The sequence below is a fragment of the Haplochromis burtoni genome, unplaced genomic scaffold (genome assembly GCF_018398535.1).
Source record: "Haplochromis burtoni strain Fernald_Lab_line unplaced genomic scaffold, NCSU_Asbu1 Contig_62, whole genome shotgun sequence".
Classification (NCBI taxonomy): Eukaryota; Metazoa; Chordata; class Actinopteri; order Cichliformes; family Cichlidae; genus Haplochromis; species Haplochromis burtoni.
In genome coordinates, this window is record NW_024582423.1 from 820,931 (window position 1) to 840,946 (window position 20,016).

Sequence of the window (20,016 nt, forward strand, 5' to 3'; positions counted from 1 at the left end):
GATGGAAATGGATGTAGGAAGATGAGAACAAATAGGAGTAAAATTAGAAGGGAAAAAACCCCGTTGACTTTTGTTCTGGAGAGACTTTAATTTCCACTGTGAATGAAGGGGAGTGTTTGAATGTCTGCGTACCTTTCACATTAATTTCCTTCTTTTTTCTATTACCGCAGTGCTTCTTGTAGGGTACCTAGATGTATCGAGCTTGATATCGACATCTCTCAGTTATTTCTGTCTACCATCTATTGATAGCTCTCTCGCTACCCCTTCATTTATCGATAGCTCTCTTTCTCTCTCCAACCCATCTTTATAGAGATCTCTCTCAATACCCATCTAGCTATCTATCTAATGCTATTCTCAATCTCTTTCTACTTATTTCAATAACTCTTGAGATATAAAATAATGAGAAATATTGAAATGTATCTCTACTTATGTTTATTTATACCCACCTATAGCCATGTCTATTAATTTACATGGTATTTTTTGGTTTTGTTTGTAAAAAGATCTCTCCAAGCCTGCAGTCTTGTTACACATTTATGTATGTGCAGTACTTTTGTTAAGTAAAGGGCCTACTGTCAGGCACTCGAGCAGTTTTTTTTTTGTTCAGCAACATCGCTCTGCTCCTCATATTTTCATGGAAAGAAAAAAAAACAACAGGAGAGTAATGGAATAATCAGAGGGAGAGTGATGTTACATGTAGAGGAATGAATATTTAGCAAAGTGGAAAAGCAAATGCTTTCCTACTGTCGTCTGGAATGAAAAAGCTCCCGTCTATAAATACTGAATAACAGATAATATGAATAAGAGATAGTCTGTTTATATTTGACTTTGTTCTTTTCCTGTGTTTGCAAAGGTTCTTCAACAAACTTACTTCAAACAGGGACCATTCAAGTCCTCTGGTCTGTTACTCCGTCTTGCACGTCCTGGGTAATCTCTGCCAGAACACAATTTAACTACAGTGGCCTAAAAAACAGGTTTACAGAGCTGAGCTCAATTAGCAGTATGGATAAAAGGTCAGTCATCAAACAAGTGTGTCAGACCACAGAAGGCTCATGCAACATGGTGCTGAATAATAAATAAAGAGAAGGAATGAGTTAGCAACAAAGTATATTCAACACTGACCATTGGCTATACATTGGAAGGCAATTATAAGGCTAATTTCAGAAATACCTCCCCCCCATTACATTATATATGTAATCACTATGACAATAAATACCCAGGCTCATTTGGTTCTTGAGAAATACTTCATTGTAGCAAGAAAAAGGCATTTTCTCTGGAGAGAAATTATTTTACATCAGACGTGTAAATCAACACTGAAACATAAGTCATATCTTTATTACCCCATGTTACAGGGCACACACAATGTTCAAGTATGCCTGAGGAACTAAATGGAGCAATTACAAAAAAAAAATATATATATAATAACAGAATAAGAGATAAAATGCATTTAAAAACAAGTGAACTGGCATTGCATTTCACAAAATTCCATAAGCTCATGATTTTGGAACAATTCACTGTAAAGTGCTAATTGGTTCGAGCTGAGAAAAGCACACGTTCCCTTTGAAAGATCAAACATTACTTTATACACGGAGGTACAGTAATAGCCAATCATCAGGCAAGCAATTACCAACCAGAAGATATGGACCACATTTCATTTATTAGTCCTTTGATAAGATAACAGATTCCTACATTTGCTTGTTAATGGTAACAACGAGAATCTTGCCGCTGGTTGTCAGGACAAAGCCAATTACAAATGCTGGTGTTGTCACGGTACCGTTTTCCTCCTTGCCTTGGAATTACATGCACTTGACTGACATACAGTATCGATATCTCAAGTCAAGTCCTTTTAATCCTCTTATGGATAGGAATCCTTGAATCAAAGGGATGAGAGGAGAGTGAGGTGAAGAGAGCCTTTACTGAGGAGTGCAGGAGATGTTCCCCATATGCCTCCTCCTCTTCTTCTCCTCCCCTTGCATGTGGCAGGCTGGCCTGACAAAAGCAGGGATCTGTCCAGCTGATGCCCGCCTTCCTACAGGTCCTGAGAATCCACTATTTTCCTTTGTGCCTTTCTCGGCATGTATTTAAAAAAAGAAGAAAAAAAAAGAACAATAAAAAAAACAAACAAACAAAAAAAACATATCTGGTGGTATTGGGTCAATACATTTTCCCCTACTGTCCACCTAAAGCAGACATCCACCCTCCCACCCCAATCCTAACCATAGAAAGGTAAAAACAAGGTGTACTGCAGAATGGCTTTTACTCCTCACAGTCTGTGGGGGGAGCTAGAGCCCCTAGGAGCTGAGGTGCGGTTGGTGGTCTTGCGGCTGTTCTGTCGTGTCTGATTCATTTTGTTGGCCGAAGGGATCCGAGCGTCTGGCTGGCGCCTCCCTTGGGGGCCCCTCCGTTTGCCCCTTTGCCCTGCACGGCCCCTTCTGGCCTCCGCTGGTCACTTGCGTGAGTGCAGTGTGTCCTGGAACTTGGTGCTGGTGTAGCGGACGTGAAATCCCTTTTTGTTGATTGTGTCGTCGGAGTGGAACTTGATCACAATGGAGTCACCGGCCGAGTAGATCTCCTCTGGAGGCTGTCAGGAGGGACAAAACAACAGATTCGTTTGTGGCTTTCTGCTTCCCTGAACTTCAATTCAAACTAAAAGGACTTCACACAAGCTCAAGTCCAATCAGTGAGTCTGACAGAGAGCTTCTTGACTGCTACTGCTGTAAAAGCCAGGGGCCATGTGAGGGTCTGGGTCCAAGACTAGCCTTCTGCAGCTTTCTCCTCTTTTTTTTTTTCCCTTTTGTTTGTTTTTTGCTTGAGCTTCATATTGAAGTGCACCGCTGCAGAAAGCTTATTTCTTCCCTGAATAGAGCCATATAATGTGTTGCTACACACATGCTTCAAAAAGAGGTAATTGCATTACGTGAGCACAAAAATATGAAACATTTGACCTAAGTGTTTTTCAGAACACCATTATCATGTGAAAATTGATTTAAAAAAATTAATTCGAGCAATCATTAGTTAAGGCGCCGAATCAGCTGCCCCGTGGTTGTCACAAAGATGAGCGTTGCAGTGTCAGAGCAGTCAAAGCCCGCGCAACCAACTGTAAACACACCGGACTGCCGATTAAAGCCGCCGGTGAAAATTCGCCACAACATAACGCCCTGTAAGTCTTGGTTTATTGGGAAAGGGATTTTAAACAAGAAGAAAGCGGCCCATTCTATTTTATTGTAGACCCAGAAACAATCTACTGTGTAACTGAGAAAAGCCTCGGGGCTGAAAGTAAACCTCCCCCACAACGTAATGAGTTTTTACTCTACTTTGGACTGAACTGTGTCAGTTTATTTCAACCTGTTTTATAAAAGGAAACTTGATTGAGGAGCTGCTCCCCGAGGAACCCGGGGTGTTACGTCCCCTACAGCGAATGACTCATAAGAATGCGCGTGAATAAGAGGCCAAAGCTTATTAGAAAATCTTGTAAATGAAATCAAGCTGTTCTCTAACCTGATGAAACTCGAGTTACTATTCCCCACAGGACTCATTGTTTCATAGACCAGCTGCAGCCTCCATCGGCTGATTATTTCACCGCTGGAAGTAAGTGCCAGAGAGTCCAGCGACACCCAGGGAGTGACCAGCTATGTTGACCTGTAGCCACCTCCACAGCAGCACTCAAACTCAGGAGGAGCCCGCTGGCTTAAAGCCAGAATCAAAATCCCCAGGCCGGGTCAGAAAAGTCACCCCATTACAGGCGACAGGATCAGTTTTGACAGGATTAATAATTCCAACAACTCCCTGATAATTACATCCGGGCAGTCACGGTGCTTCTCTGCAGAAGGAGTTACCCAAAAAAGAATCTCAGAATTATTGGATAATGTTCTTACCCCTGAGCCACAGTAACGTCCCAGCCGTGGAGACTTTGTGTCAGGGCCATCGAAGAGCTCCATGTAATCGTAGCCGCAGTCCGCCTCTTCTTCGATCTCAAAGGTCTGGAAGATGAGCTCCACGCCGTAGCCTTTCTCCGCCGAAATCACCCACTCGCAGTCAGAGGCTCCGGGGTAGTTATTGTCTCCAAACTGGGCATGGGAGAACAGGTCCTTGGTTTTGACTTCCGCCTTTAGTTGACCTCCACACTCTGAACAGAAAAGTTGAGTTAAGCATTTTTGCAGAGAAAAAGAAGTGGGCTGATGGGAATCAGGGCCAGCTGTGCTTTTGTGTCTAGAGTCATCCTGTTACAAAAGGAGAACATGGTCTGAATCATCCCATTTTGAGACAGGGTGGTGAACATTGACCTATAAATCCTGGAAGAACATCTAAAGCCCTTCATGAAGTTTGATATGACTAATTGACTTAAAAATAACAAAAACCGATGTGAAACTGTACACTGTTTTTTTTTAGGAGAAAAACCCCTGAATGCGGTAATATAACTCTCACCCGCAGTATGGGAAGCCTCAAAGCCTTTTTTCTGCACAGAGTTATCAGAGAAGAAGCGAATGAACAACTTGTTGCCGCTGGATGTGATGGGTGGAGGCTTCTTAGTCCCACAGAAACGACCCAGTTTCTGCGCTTTTCCATCGCGCCCGTCATAAATGTCAATGTGGTCATAGGCACACTCCAGGTGGGCCTCCATGTCAATCTCATTGAAGGCCTGTTAGAAATGAAGAGGAAGATCAACTCGAATGATAAGGCTTAGACATTAAAGCCCTTTGTCTTTTAGCGAGATAGTAAGGTAATATTTCTAGAAGATAAGAACTCAATTAACTCGGCACACGGAAGATCAACGCACGACATTGTTTCAGCAAATAACCGACTCTATATCTGTGGCACAGTGGGCAAAAATGCAAAAATAATAACAGAAGGGGGAGCCACACATCATCATTAGGAAGGCCATAACAGTTTCTGACATGAGCACAGTAAACACAGATGTCCTCAGCGGATTTAGCAATTCAATTATGCAGATAAAGCTGCTAACAAATAAATAAATGACTGACAAGCAGGAGGTTGTGGCACGTACGATTTTGATGCGGTGACCTGGAGTGGTGGTGAGCACCCAGGTGCATGCCTTTTTGCTGGGGTATTTATCTGGCCAGTTGGGGCTGGTAATAATGCCGCTCACACTATTCACAGTGTGATCACAACCAGCTGCAAAAAAAAAAAAAGAAAAGAAAGAAAGAAAGAGATAAAATGTCGACACGGTGCTCTGCGTCAGGCTAATCTACAATAGGCTCAAGCACTGCACTCAGACTGTTTTCGCTCTCACCAAAATCTAAGAAGAAGACGAGTAGATAGATCTATTCAAAAAGACAAAAGACAAAAAATGTTATGTGCAATACCTTCTTTGCAGTCGTGTCTGTTCTCATGCAGCACAAAACCACTCCTACACTGACAGCTGTAGCTCCCAAAGGTGTTGACGCACTCATGCTGACAGCCACCGTTCTCCTTGGAGCACTCGTCCTTATCTGCAGGACCACAGAGGACACAACAACGCTGACGACTGCTCGCTTTGAAGACTTGACGGGTAGCAGATCTGAGTGAGTGAAAGCAGAGACCGTGCAGAACCCTGCCAGAAGACTTACCTGAGAAGAACTGCGCTTTAAATCCCTTTTTGGACACCGTGTTGTCGGATTTGAACTCGATGCGCATGTTGTTGTACTGCGAAGTGATAGCTTCTGGTTTCTCTGCCCCACAGAACTTCCCGTGTAGCTTCGAGTCGGCCGACAGCCCGCTGCGTACCTCCACGTAGTCGTACTTACAAACCTGCACAGGACGTGTTATTTGGTTTAAATTACAAAACTCAAGGAGGAGAGAAATGCTTCATTTGCTATGATTAAGGAGAGATGCGTCGCAGTGACAAGGAGCAAAAGTATAGAACAAACCCACCCATTGTTCATTTAACATAACCCCAAATCTCACATCATTGCCCTCAGTCTCGAAGACGTCAAAGAGCAGAGTGATACGGTACTGCGTGGGTGCAACCAGCTGCCAGATGCAGTTCTTGTTTGGGGGGTACTCTCGGGGCCAGCCTGGACTGGTTATCGAACCGTTCAGCTTGGTGATGAAACCTCCACAAGCAGCTGGACACAAAAGACAGAAAAATAAGCAGCTTGATATGCGTGCAGGTGTCCACACACAAAAATAAATAAATACATGATATCACTGTATATTTCTCAAGGATTGGTTCCAAATGTTACGCTGCCATCTGAGATTTCCTTTGAACATAACAACCCTCGGAAAAATGTGATTACTGCCTGACCTTTCTGCCAAAGCTTTGTAGTAGCAACGCAGGATATAACACAACAGCAGCAGCTGGTGATACTCATTAGATCACTTGGCTATTCTTAGTTAATTCCGTCAGTCATTAACTAAGTAAAACAAAAAGCTGTGCTGACACATGGACTGTGTTGAAATCCAGAAATAATAATAGTGCACAATATCTAACAGATATCTATATAAGCACAGGTTTCAGGGATCATTTTAACTCAATTTAAATGCAGGTTTAAAATATAAAAAATGTATTTTAACCATGTAAAGCCTGAACCCTGAAGTTTACTGAAGCAAGAAATTGAATATTTGCGTATACAAGTGCATCAGTCATCTAAAACATAACAGGGGGTTAGTGCTAAAAAAACAAAACAAAAAAAAACTGTCTGCAAGCTTCATGTGGAAATATTGCACGTACACCATGAATGTATATCCTTTCTAATATGCATTATTTTAATATTAACACATTAATAAGAGAACTACATTCAGTTATGTGCATTTTTAATTCATTTTAATGTGTCCGTCTTTAATTTCAGGCCCCGTTAATTCAACATCAGCGAAATATTTGTACACACAGCAAAGAGATGGGTAGCTGGCTGACTTCCTGTAGAGGCAGAAAGGGATTAAATGGTAATGTTGTGCAGCTGTGTGTGCTAGCAGTTGGGTCTTAAACAACAACATATAATTTGAGGTAAAATAAAGCTTTCATTGTTGTAACACAAATCAGAAAAGGCCGTGGCTGGCCAGCACCACTATTAATGCTGGCTGTTAGGAGAAGGACTGACTGTATTTATTGTATTTGGGTGGCTAACTGTGTAAAGTGCTTTAGCATGTAAATGACATGGTGAGCAGGGCTGGTGACTTTTCTCCCTGTACTTACCCTCACAGCTGCGCTTGTCAGCAGCCAGCTCATAGCCTGGGTCACAGGCACACTTGTAGCTGCCTAGTGTGTTGACACAGCGTTGCTCACAGCGACCGTTGTCCGGCTTGGAGCACTCATCCATCTCTGAACACACAAAGATATGGCCCTTTTAGCTGGCCCCCCTGGCTCAGTGGCTTACGAGAGAAAACCCTCCAAAACAACAGCAGAGTTGGGCAAAGAGGGTCGCACAGAACGCAAAGGTGCAAGAAGAACAAGGATATATGAAAGAAAATTTAAAAAGGTCATGACCTACAGAGTGAATGTTGGAACATGCTTTAATTCAGATGCTGACATTCTCTCCTAGATGTTGTCAGCACTTAAAAAGTTCACCTTTGAAGAAGTTTGCAGCAAAGCCGGCCTTGTTGACAGAGCCATCTGAGACAAATTTCATCCACAGATGGTTTGAGCTCGTTTTTATGTCATCTGGCTTGTCATAGCCGCAGAAGCGGCCCAGCAGAGGGCTGTTTTCAGAAATCCCATCGCGCACTTCTAGATAGTCATATGCACAGCTGTCGTGTCTCTCAATCTAAAGAAAAGCAGAAGATTTGGTGTCAAAAAGGGGAAAAATTAGTCATGAAATCCAGAAGAAAGCATGAACACTATTCTGTTAAAAACATTAAAAATGCATTGGTGTCTTACCTCAAAAGACTGGAAGGTGAGGCCTACGTGGAAGCCCTGAGCGACAGAAATCTTCCACACGCACACTTTGTTTGGCCTGTAGTCATCGGGGTAGTTGGGAGACTGGATCTGGCCATTGTCCTTCTTCACCTCCCCGCCACAGATGGCTGCATGTGACAGTAAAAACAACACTGAGTTATTTCATTGCTATATCATCAGTATTTTCCTTTGGAAAAAAAATAAGGTGCTCACTGCTGATTCACTGATTTATGCATTGGGGATTAACTGAATGCCTTCACACTCACACACATACATCATCCCTTTGCACGGTCTGCAAACAATAGAGCTGAATGTGAAACCTGGCCAAGATCTGATTAATGCAGCATAAAATGCCTGACACATCAGCAGTAGGAGAGCCAAAAAGGGTTTTTTTGGGGTTTTTTTGCTACAGCCTCTACACATATTGTTGGATGTGTGATCCGACCCTGCGTTCAGCATGCATGGAAGAAAATGAGTGCTCACCTTCATAAACAGCAGAGAAACCTTTTCCCACCCAGTTACTGCTGCTGCGGAACTCAATCCACAGGCGGCTGTCAGTGGAGATGATTGGCTCGGGCAGCTTATCGCCACAGAAACGACCTGGGTCACAGGTGAAAACATAAAATCAAACATTTGAACCTCACAACATCCGCAGTACTGGCAGAAATCTGTCTCCAGAGCTCTACAGAACTTCACACGAAGCACACTGCATCCACCAAAGACTGCACCCAGCTTTCACTTGCAGCAGTTGTTTTCTGAAACTGAATGTCTTTTAATTTTTTTTCCCTTACACAAAAGTTGACCAGGAGACATCTGGAGGTTTGTTGTTCGTTAGCTGCTCTCTGAATTCAGTTAAAACTGACCTTTAAGTGGTGCCTTCCTCCAGTATCCATCTCTGATCTCCACGTGGTCATACCAACACAAGTGACTCCTGTACAAATCCATGGAGGTGAAGTTCAAAATGATCTTAATAAAAAAATAAAAACCCATTACTGGGACAGCAGGGGGCAAAGGTCACATATTGCTAAATCTCAGATAAATATGATGAAACCAATAAACTGCATCAACATGAAGGAGCCAGTGATCTTTGCTTAAAGGCACCTCAAATCAAATCTGACACTTTCCGTAAGCTCGTACCTTTTCCCCCGGTGTGACTGATATTCTCCAGATGCAGTGCATGTAGGCCGAGTATCCATTTGGGAATCCAGGAGAGGAGAAATTCCCGCTGCTGTCCTGCAGACTGTCTCCACATCCTGTGCACAGAGACAAACGCACAACTGCACGTCAGGCCCGATGCTCTGCCAGTCAGTCTCTGTCTGAAATCACCTAAGCTACTAAAAAAACCACAACAGCTCTGAAGTAGATCCTCTGAAACTTGCGGCTGCGGAGACAGATGCTTGATGCTGGAATTATAACACTCAATGTGAAGAAAAGGGCAGTGCTTTCATGTTCAAAGGCACATCTGCTGATAATATTCAGCCACAACCCCTCATCTCACCCATCCCCTCCCCCACCTACTCCAGATGATGATCACACAAAGGAAACAAGAGAGTGTGAGACACTTTCTCTGAGCATCTTCTGAAAATAAACCTGGCCCACTATAAATAACCCGGCCCTCTGGAGGATGTGATGCATTATGTACGTGTTGCCAGTGAAAAAAAAACAAAAAACAAAACAGAAACAACCTTTAGTTTGATTGGCAAAACTAAGTGTGCGATGACTGAGTCCAAAACAATATGCAGCCTAGAAGAATGAGTGCTTGAGGCTCCAGCCAACTGGGGGAAAGATGCCTTTGATTAAGGCACGAGGAAATAATAGAAGGCTAGATTGGCATCTTCAGCTGTCCGTCTTGGGTGGCGTGTAAGCATTTACAATCACCCTTGGGTTTTTGTTCTTTTACCTTGAACTTCATTTAGTAAGAGTTAAGAAAACACTCTCCTTGCCTGTTTGCGTTCAAAGCGAGAAACCGACGAGCCCCGAGCTTCAAGCTGTGTGAAATAACGCTTTGTGCGGAGCTCTGCCAATCCTGAGCCATTAACCAACACACATTTGGGATGACAAACACTCCTAGGAATGCTGCATGAATGGGAGATCCGTGGCTCTTTAAGAATTTTTTGTTTTTTCCAAGAACACATGGAGAGACTCACTACCTCATCCCCCCACAGCGCGTGCCACATCATCCAGTCTTCCTCAGGAGACAGCGATTGCCATGATGAAAGAGACAGAGCACTTGCAGTGATGCACGCAGATACATTTAAAACTTCCACCTCTGCCCTGAAACCACACTGGATGATCCACTGTGGTGACCAAGCACTATGTTTACTCATTGAAACTGACTGCTCAGCTGTCCCAGCTTTACCTGCAATTAACTGTCTGACACCAAATGCATTCAGCAGAAGGCTGCTCTTCAACGTACTTCTGCTAATGCTATAAATTGTGTTTACTTCAACAGCATCAGATTTTCTCTCCTCTGGAAGCATAAACACACAGAGAGCTTCAGAAAAGTACCAGGATTACATAACTCTCCTTAGTGTATAGCCACGTGGTTTACATTGTTGGGAGTAAACACGCGTGTCTGCACATCACAGCTTGTACAGTCATTTCGGTTATTGTCTTTAGAAGACCAGCTGTTCTTTTGCATCTATCTGGGAAAACAGACTGACTAACTTCCTGTCCCTGGGTAGTGTTTACACTCCTCCCTGCTTGGGAGTCTGGTACGCTATAGCTAAGGAACCGCACCACATCAATCGCCGATGTGCACAGCGTAAGCTGCATCTGCGGAGGCCAGGAGAAGTTACAGACCTCTCGCTTCCTCTCTTTCCTTCTTTCTCAGGGTTGTGCTATGCATACTTTCAAAAATAGACAAGAAAAAGCCCATAGCAGACAAGAGCTGTCATTTTGGCCTTACTGGAGCACTTGTAGAGTTTGCGTGCCTGTGCAATATCCCCTTTGCTAAGTCTGGTTCTTTGGCCAATGGGTGGTCGCACGCCGTTCACATCGTAGCGTGGCAGGATGGTGTCCAGGAAGATGCCTCTGTAATTCAGAGAGAGAAAGAGAGACTGATGTTAATGTTGCATAAAACCCCAACTGCATGCGCACCCTCCTGCAGTCTACTCCAGCATGCACACATGCCACAAAACGTGTTTGTTCACAGGATTAGGTAACTTACCATCAATCAGTGCAGTTCAATCACTGTCAACATTACCTAAAGAATTAAGAGTTCTACATACCCAGTTAAAAAGGAGTGCTGACAGTCAGAAAGTCAGAAAGAAATGTGATTGCTTTTGTAGAAAAAAAAAAAAAGAGCAAATCCAACTACCAGACAAGACACACATGGAGTGCTCATTATCATGTCATGTTTACTTTCTGGATTAGCATTTAAAACAAGATTCAGGATATCAGAAAAAAGTAAAAGGCTTGTAATGAGATGCCATCAGAATTTGTCTTTAACCAGCTGTTGCTCACCCACACCCATGTGGACACAAGAGGGCTTTCATTAAGATAAAGACCCAGCTGCTTGTACAGCAAGAAACGACCTAATTAAGATGAACATCAAACCTCTTATCTATGAATATCCCCACTTTTGATAGCGTAACCAGTCAGTATATGCTTTGACATACTTTACTGTTTGACCCTTGCTCACTCTCTAATGAGGTTCATTAAAATTACGATACCATCTGAAAATGTTTCCTGCACTTTTACTCAGCATACTGAACGTTCAGTGTCCACATGTGTGCGCCTGGGCTTTGAATCTCCCTGCATCCGGTGCTACTCTGCAGTTCTTTCAGATCTACTCATCTCTTTGATATGGGACTGCTGTTGAATTTCAGTCTTTCTTTAAGGTTGAGGTCACACAGTCCATTTCAGAGGTTAATGCTCAGATATCATCCTTTGCGCACACACACACACACCTGCACTAGCGATAGACCCAAAACTAAGAGCTTAAGCCCTTCTCCAGAGTTACTGGGAGTTCAAAATAAATTCCATAAGCCGCGGAGGCAGGGAAATGAACATCAGCCACATTCTTGATAAACATCCAAAATGAAAACTATAAAAATAAATAAAATTAGATAAAACATCTGCAAATATTAAAAATGAGACAGGACAGACCAGTTAGTCCAGAAAGACTCCTTTTTACAAAGCTGCCTCACTTGACACTTTGCTAGTTTATCATCTTCATTTTTCTGTAAGTATTGGCAAGAAATGGTCTGGCTCCCTGGCTGTTCCCATGGTGACATGCCTATCAACGCCAGGCATGTGCAAACAGAGCAGCCTGAGCTAACAGTTTAGGCTCTGCCTGTCTGCGAGCTTCCAGGAGCCCGTATGCTGGCTGCTGAAGAAAAAAAAAAAAAAAATTAAAACAAAACAATGCCACTCCAGTCGGTGTCAGAAAAGACAAAAGGGGACACTGGCAGATCTCTATTTGAGCTGGCACTGCTCCACACAAAAAAAAAAAAAAAATCTCTCGAGCAAAAGGAGGGGGAAGGCAGAGCCATGGGTCGGGTAACACACCCGAGACAAAAAGCAAGGGATCAGCCCTGCTTGTCCCCAGGAGACACGGCAAAACATCAAGACAGGCCATGAAATCTTCCGAACAACACCCGCGGCAAAGGCCCTGGCTTCCCACGGTGATTTACTGTAAAACACAGAGCAAACACACCGGCCAACAATGGACCGACAAAGAATGACACTGGCACAGGTAAATCAGCCAATCAGCGCTGAAGAGAAAGTGCTTGGAATGACTTGTGAAAAGCCAACAGGAGCCCCTCGTCTGCTAATACAGCTCTGTGAAACATTCCCCGGCAGTGACAGCCACCGCTTCTCATTTCTAAGCAGCCTTTTTGGATCAGAGGAGTTTGTATAGGAACAGAGTCAGAGTTGGACTGAAAACAGATCAGGGTGGATTACCTCACATAAATATACCCCATTGTGCAGCCAGCTGTAGAACATACTGCAAATTTATAAGATTAAGAGCCTAAGTCCAAATGATGACCTGGGAGTGACCACAGCTAAATGGACATGTGCTGACCTGACTGAAATCCAATACAAGATAAAAACCATTCCCTCTTTAAAACCTCAATTCCATGGAAGTAGTGGGCTTTGTTTCCTGTAAACCTGGAAGCTAAGACAAGACAAAAGTTTGTTGTTTGCATGGAGAAGGAGTACAAATGTCTCTCTTCCCCTTTGTCTCTGTTCTGCAGTCTTTTTCTGTACACTAACAAACACTGGAAAAGCAGCAGTAATTCATCTCCGCTCGGCGTGAAGTGCATTAACAACCTACAGTTTGGATGCACGGGGCCAGGCAGGAATTTCTGCATACTGGCCTACATCCAGCCTCAGCCTCTGTTTAGACAAAGATTTACTCCCCACTGTCTGTTTGTTGCGAGAGCATGGCAGCTATCTGGGAAGAGGCCACAACTCTGAGACTGTAACCTCGGGCATAGGAGAGCCAGTGGTGGGAAATATAAAAATATATGCATGTGCAAAGCTGAGGGAAAGGCTAACAGCTGGTTCTTATATCAGGCGGAGGTACTAATGATTATAGTCTGCGCTTACTTGTTTTTTTGCTTTAACTTTAGGTGCCCAGAGATCAATTTACACCCATACTGAGTGACTGAAGGCTGTCTGGTAGATGGAGGGACAGTTCTACACACTAAACTAGTATCATATCCCGCACATGACATTAGGAGATGGCCATGATATTCACATGCCTGCAAACCTGGGTTGTAACAGCTTTCAAAAATAATTTAACATATACTGCCAAGTTGTCTTGAAGCCACTTGCAGTGAGTGTAGTGCTGCTTTTGTAATTACAATAATGAATCAGCAGCTGAAAGAGTCAAATACTCCTAGTTCCTCTATTCTGGCTTTGTAGTCATCCAGATGGTAAAAATACTTGAAATTAACCACAGTCCCTGATGACTAGGTCAAGAAACCAGGCTGACTTGTGTTAGTCATGTACCTTTTTTTCCCCCCACCCGCCTTAGATGGAACCTTCATCCAACATTGTAGCTGACCAGTGATGTGCTAAGCAACAGCACAACATCTGGCAGGCCTTCCCATAGAATACAACAGGGAGTGAAGAATGAGGTCAGCCGATGACAAATTTAAGTATCACTAAGAATACAAACAGTTCCTCTTTTACAAGCGCATGTTTTTCTAAGCAACAAGTTTCTGGAAGATTTAATGCCAAAATTTCAGCTGGTCCTCTGCAGTTCTTTGTACTGACGTTACTGTCCCAAGTCTATGACGCACAAATTTCAAATCATGTGACTATTTAGTTTGTAAAGCATTAAAAAGGAAAACATTTGCATTTTTTTAATCCTATGTAGATTATTTAGGGATTAAAAAAAATGCTGCTAGGTGTGTGAAGACATTCAGTTTGGAGGTAGTCATAACACCAAAGTGCTGTGAAGATGCCAAAATGTTCCACTCCAGAATATAGGTCTCTGCAGTAACCTTGGGTGACATCATTTGTCCCACCATGAAAATCTTTTCAAAGAACTCTTAGGACCATAATGAGGTGGTTTATGGATGAAACCCTTTACGAGAAGCTTCACACAACCTTGAAGGTGGTGTCCATAAATGCTGTTGTGATGAGGCAGGGCTACTGTTGCTGAGCTAGCTGCTTTATTGGGGCTGCTACTGCAGGAAAAAACAGCAGGAACCAAACAAAGGAGCCTTAATTTAAAACAGGCAGTGTGAAAGAGCGAGTATATCCCAGACAAACACTTTTACTACGCCTGCAAAAATTCACATCTCACTTTTCTTATTTAGAGTTACAATGTGTCTATTGTCATACTGCTAATCCGGCAAATGCCAAAATTAAAGCGAGAAGTGTAAATGATACCGTTTACAGGTAAACCCTATAAACAAAGACCACAGACCAGTCCAAAGAGACCCAGTCACGGTCTGAAATGGAACCTGGCATCCAAGTTCTTCTTACAGTTTCCTCCATTTACCTGATATACGACTCCCAGTACACCAGCAGGTAACCTAACCTTGTCCAAATATCACTTAAAAATCATAGTACTACTTCTCCAGTTGACTTTAGGCTCAATGCAATGTGAGCATTTATTAATTTATTTCTTTTAAAATGTCATGCCAAAAGATATCGGGTAGAAATCGGTTTATTTTTGCACTTAGTGACAAAAGACACTAAATCAACAGCAAGCTTTGAAATTTTTTAGCAATTTCTTGTTAAGAACAAATATGCCACTGCTGTAGATTTCTGTAGATCAGGTTGCATGTGCTGGTCTGGTGTGTACATTTAATATAGAGTTTAATATGATGAGCTTGTACAGCTGCACTGATCTCTACTGGACTTTCTAGTAAAGAAGTAAATACGTGTTTTTTTATTTATTTCTTCCTACAAGAATTGGGATTTGTGCCACATTACTGAGCGGCTGCTCGCAGACACAAACCTGGAGCATTACACACCAGTGCAGTCATGAAACATGGAAATGGAAAACGAGATGAGACCAAAGTTGGAAATGGTTCAGTCTGACTCGCTCTTAGACTAGTTCTCATGTCTGGGGCTTATGGAGTTGAACTTTGGGTTTGGCTCCTACCTGGAGAATGTATTCCTGGCGTAATGCATGATACTGTCAAAGTCATAGACTTCTCCTAAAGAGTCCACCTCTCCTGGCTCCATCTTCAAAAAGTTATATTCCTGTCCTGTAAAAGAGAAAAATTCAGACCGAACCCTTACGTCAGGCGTAAATATAGACTCTCAGGATTAGGTTCATGAAAACACTTCTGCAAGTTTGTGGCGTTTTATTCTTAGCTCAGAGTGTGTGAATAAATGTGTGACTCTCTGTCTCCGTCTTTCACTTACACACATTATTGCTGGGGGATCTCGGAGAAACCTGAGGTCTTACCTGGTTGAATGTTGTCCCTGATAATGCTGACGTGATCATCTCGGTCGGGTCGTGTGTGTTCGTGCCAGAACCCAATAACATGACCTAATTCGTGCACCACAATGCCAAACTTGTCACAGTTTTTCCCTATGGATATAGCCTGGGGGCCCCCTCCGCGGCGACCCACATAGGAGCAACACCTATGAATCAGCAGGCAGACACACATGGAAACACAGGCAGGCAGTGTGTAAGTCAAAACACAGAGACTAGACTTTATGTTTCACTTCATTTAAAAAAAAGAAAGAAAAAAAAAGTAGTGAGTGGAAAAAAACGAGGTTAGCAAAGAGAGAAAAAGGAGTGCATCTCTGACTCTATCTCAACACGCTGCTTATGTATATAATAAAACTAGAAAAGAAATCACCTCAGAATCTCTGCTCTGTTTTATAGTCGACACATACAGGAGTGACATTCATTCAGCTGTCTGCTAGTGGAAACGCTGAGAGTAACTGAGGAAGCTGGCTGCAGCGCTCCATCTCGATGTGACATGAAAGGTTGAGTGTGGGAGCCTGCAGGATGGGCACACACATAATGGCCCTGTGGGCCAGACAGCCGCTCTCTAATTACAGCGAGCCAAGTCAGGCTCTCCTGAGACACGCCTTGAACTTTGCACAGGACAGATGGGGGCCTGCTGAATATGCAGCAGAGTCAAGCGTTCCCACTGCTAACCGCTGCTGCCTGTGCGGATAATGTCATCGTTGTTGCTCCAGAGGCCAGCAACTGGGCTAAAAATGGCTTTTAACAGTTGGCTAGAAAAAGTTTCATGAGTTGCATCCTTTTTCCTGTTGGTACTGAATGATATAAATCAGCAGGAGGGGTACATTTGAGTAATGACATGATGGTATCCGGCTTGTGGACTAAATCTGAGAGGTTGATATGTTCCCTGGAAACCTCTTTAACAACTCTGACTTCCTTTTCTCAAAATCCTAAATGGATTTGCATTCTTCAACACCAAATGTTTTAATGAAAAACTGTTTCACGACGGCTTACAAAGAAAAGAAAAAAAGAGCCCTGCACATCCAAACAGGTTGTCAATAGTCGCTTAGCAACGAGAGCCACCACCAGCACTTCCCCTGCGTATCTGTTTAAAGAGAAATGCTGAGTGGACACCGAGCCCGACTTTCAGCAGAGTGCAGCAAACAGGCAAAGGAAGTCTCTCCCTCGTGCCCTGTCCTGCACACCGGGTATGATTTAAGCACTCAGTGACTGATGCAGTGTGATGATCAGGCACAGGAAATTCCTGCCCACCGAATGGTTTGCGCTTTAAGGGCTGGCAGGGGGGCAGAAAAACAAAACAAAACACCCAAACCCAAAACAATTCCTACTGACTGCAGAGAGACTGCAAGGAGAGGATGAACAATGGAGAAACTCTGCTGAGCAAGAAGCAAGGAAAAGCATTAGGGCGCTAAATAATTAGCTGCAGACACTGAACAGAAACAGGCCATTGTTCAGCTCCTACTGTACACGTGGGAGCTTAAAACCCCACTGACTCACCCACATGGTCGGTAGGTGAAAACAATATAGCTTTCCTCAGTCGTCTTCTCAATAAAGGTCACACAGGTGTGCTTCTCCCAGTGCCGCATGGCTTGGCGGAATATAGCCCGCTGGCTGCCTGAAAGGGAAGTCGGAGAGGGTGAGAAAACGCACTCCAACAGCATTTCATGGAAGAATGGAGATGAATAGAAACACAGTGAACAGACGAGGCTTAAAAGTAAAGTCATACCAAGTTCAAAATGTGCCTTTCTCATCGTTAACCACCATCACACACACGCAATTTAAAGAGTCCCAAAATGTTATATTTATCATGTCAAGAATTCAATATTTGGTTTGCTTTTTAATAAATTGCACAACTACAAGCATACAATTTTTTAGGCGATGTAACAAGATCGCACAAGATCTCAGAAGTAAATATGGTTATTTCTAGAAGCAAAACACTATGAAGGGTACCACGTACTTTACTTTGCAGACATCTAGTATTGTTTTACAGATTACAGTTTACCGTGATTTGTGACTTTAAATGGGAATGAATGATGCTAATTATGTTCACCACATCTGGTCACACGTGAGCACATTACATGTTACTTACCACTAAAGTTTCCACTGATGACATAAGGGATGACGCCGTCGGGCCAAATGCGCTCCGGTCTGGATGTGGCAGCTCTTTTCCTGCGCCGTGCACCTTGCCTGCTTTGACTGTTTGAGCCTGAGGATTTGAACCAACCACGAGACAAAATAAAGATCACTCAGAGCATTCCTGGGTGAAAAAACCCCCAGCCGTTCCTCCAACATTGGCACAAAGAGATAACAAGCTGTGCTTCTACTTAATAGATTCCATTTTTTTATTTGCAAAAACCAAAGGGCTTTCTTCAAGGCTTGAAGCCGGTTATATTAATGTTGGCTGGTTATTAAAAAACTAATTTAAGTAATTACATTAATTCCATCAAAGAGACAGTTCAAATAACACTGTACTTCTCGTTGTGCGCCGAATGGATTTTTATTAAAGCCGAGTCTTTTCTTCTTTCAAATTAATTTTAATGTCACTCATCCTCACATAAATGCCACCATACAGACTAAGCCCCCACCTAAACCTGATTATTATTATTATTATTAAAGAAACATCCTTATGCGAACCTCAACTTTGATAAACTTGCAGAACAAGCATGAGCTCAAAGTGCATGTGATGAATAAGCCACAAGTGGATGTAGGCTTAGTCAGTCGATCTATTAAATGATGCATATTTGCAGAAATACAGATGGAAGTGATTTATCTGATGAAGCAGTTACTGCTGTGGTTTTAATTGGGATCTTGCATTCTACGTTAGGACACCAATTTAACTTGTAGAAACAACAAACAAAAGGTGCCAATGATTTATACGTAATCGAGCAAAAAAACAATTAAATTCCTGCGGCAAACACCATCAGGGGTTTTTTCTTGTATTTGTAACATCATCCAGAATTATTAATAATAATTCTGGATGATGTGACTCTCGATAATGTGGTGTGTTGCAACTTCACACAAAATCCCCTTTAAAAAAAAAGAAGGAAAAAAAAAAAGGAGAAGTGACTCCAAACATGAGGAAATCTGTAGGAGTGAAAACTTCAGCAGTCTGATGACCTTAAACTTCTGAGAAAGCCCATTAAACGTACGCACCAAGTGAATTTAGCGGGTGCGCTGGGATGAAGTCATTTTTCTTACACAATCATATGTTTGTAAAGCTTAACAAAGAACTGTTGTACTGTCACATTATTCTTTTATTTGGCCAAATCATTTAATGTATTACAGAGAGCTGGGACAACGTCTACAGTTCCCAGATAAAGGCTCCAAAGCTGATTTCACTTAGTTTTTCATTTTGCAGCAAAGGTGTGTAAAATAAATGTGTCATCACTGTGAGTTCTATTAACAAAAACCAGCAGAATCCATTTGATATAAGGGTGCTTGTCTAAACTCTATTTTAAAAAAATCGATGTAACACTTCTATTAGAAAACACCTATTAACACACTGACCTATGCGCTTTGTGGTTGAGGTACAAACAGACATCACCTTCTTCCAAGGTGTACAATTATTAGAAACTTTATTGGGAAACGTCACCTGGGTGACCCCGATGAAGGCCTGAAGCTGCAAAAACAAGCGCTGGTTGTTGTTTCATAGCTATACTTGAAACGGTGCGGCTCGGCTCATCTTCTCTTAGTATATTTGATTAACACGCATGCCGTAGATTGCAGCACGCTTTTTAAATTTGCTGGAACAATGTGTTCTGTTGAATTTCAGTCCGCGGGACTAAATCTTAGCAGCCTGGCGAGATCAATTAGCACGTACACTTGTGCATGTGCTGTGGAAAAGGCTGATAACAGCCAAATCTGCTCAGCTAACTGATAAGAAGTCCTGGGGAGGCAAAAACTTGTGCGTGATGTGTTAATTAAAATAAAACGATTAAATCTTCCATGTTCGTCCGTATTTAGACGGGGAATGTTCTGGGTGGTGTTTTTTTTAGGTCAAGGCTTTAATCTGAAGATAAAGTACCCAAGACTTTTAACGTGACCTCTAAAGTGACATGATAATTGAGAAAAATGACATATCAAAGTTATCTGCACTGCCAATTAGGATCCACACCTGTGCAGGGTGAGCAGGTATTGATATGCGTGCAGCCCGAGGCGCCAAGCGTTTCTATGAATGACTGTTGATCAGGGTGGAAAACAGCCACCTTGTGCAATGCACAGTTGCACCGGCTGTGTTTTCCTATTTTGAGCTATACCTTTCCACTGCTTAACACTC

The 20,016-nt window shown here is 42.7% G+C and overlaps 1 protein-coding gene across 2 annotated transcripts in view; it reads right to left on the reverse strand.

Annotated features, from left to right (window-relative positions):
- Nucleotides 1-1,227: 1,227 nt before the first annotated feature.
- The window catches only part of bmp1a (bone morphogenetic protein 1a), a 30,022-nt gene continuing 11,233 nt past the window's right edge, over nucleotides 1,228-20,016 (reverse strand). The window contains exons 3-20 of one of the 2 annotated variants that reach the window (XM_014333684.2): nucleotides 17,830-17,946; nucleotides 17,238-17,355; nucleotides 15,708-15,886; nucleotides 15,399-15,504; nucleotides 10,737-10,861; nucleotides 8,966-9,081; nucleotides 8,692-8,794; nucleotides 8,312-8,428; nucleotides 7,811-7,956; nucleotides 7,502-7,697; nucleotides 7,130-7,255; nucleotides 5,869-6,062; nucleotides 5,565-5,745; nucleotides 5,322-5,447; nucleotides 5,003-5,130; nucleotides 4,423-4,636; nucleotides 3,873-4,123; nucleotides 1,228-2,578 (exon numbers count right to left, since the gene is read on the reverse strand). In XM_014333684.2, coding sequence (XP_014189170.1) covers nucleotides 2,444-2,578; nucleotides 3,873-4,123; nucleotides 4,423-4,636; nucleotides 5,003-5,130; nucleotides 5,322-5,447; nucleotides 5,565-5,745; nucleotides 5,869-6,062; nucleotides 7,130-7,255; nucleotides 7,502-7,697; nucleotides 7,811-7,956; nucleotides 8,312-8,428; nucleotides 8,692-8,794; nucleotides 8,966-9,081; nucleotides 10,737-10,861; nucleotides 15,399-15,504; nucleotides 15,708-15,886; nucleotides 17,238-17,355; nucleotides 17,830-17,946 — 2,678 coding nt within the window. In that variant the 3' untranslated portion in view covers nucleotides 1,228-2,443. The remainder of the gene's footprint in view (nucleotides 2,579-3,872; nucleotides 4,124-4,422; nucleotides 4,637-5,002; nucleotides 5,131-5,321; nucleotides 5,448-5,564; nucleotides 5,746-5,868; nucleotides 6,063-7,129; nucleotides 7,256-7,501; nucleotides 7,698-7,810; nucleotides 7,957-8,311; nucleotides 8,429-8,691; nucleotides 8,795-8,965; nucleotides 9,082-10,736; nucleotides 10,862-15,398; nucleotides 15,505-15,707; nucleotides 15,887-17,237; nucleotides 17,356-17,829; nucleotides 17,947-20,016) is intronic. The other variant, XM_005922669.3, reaches the window with a different exon arrangement.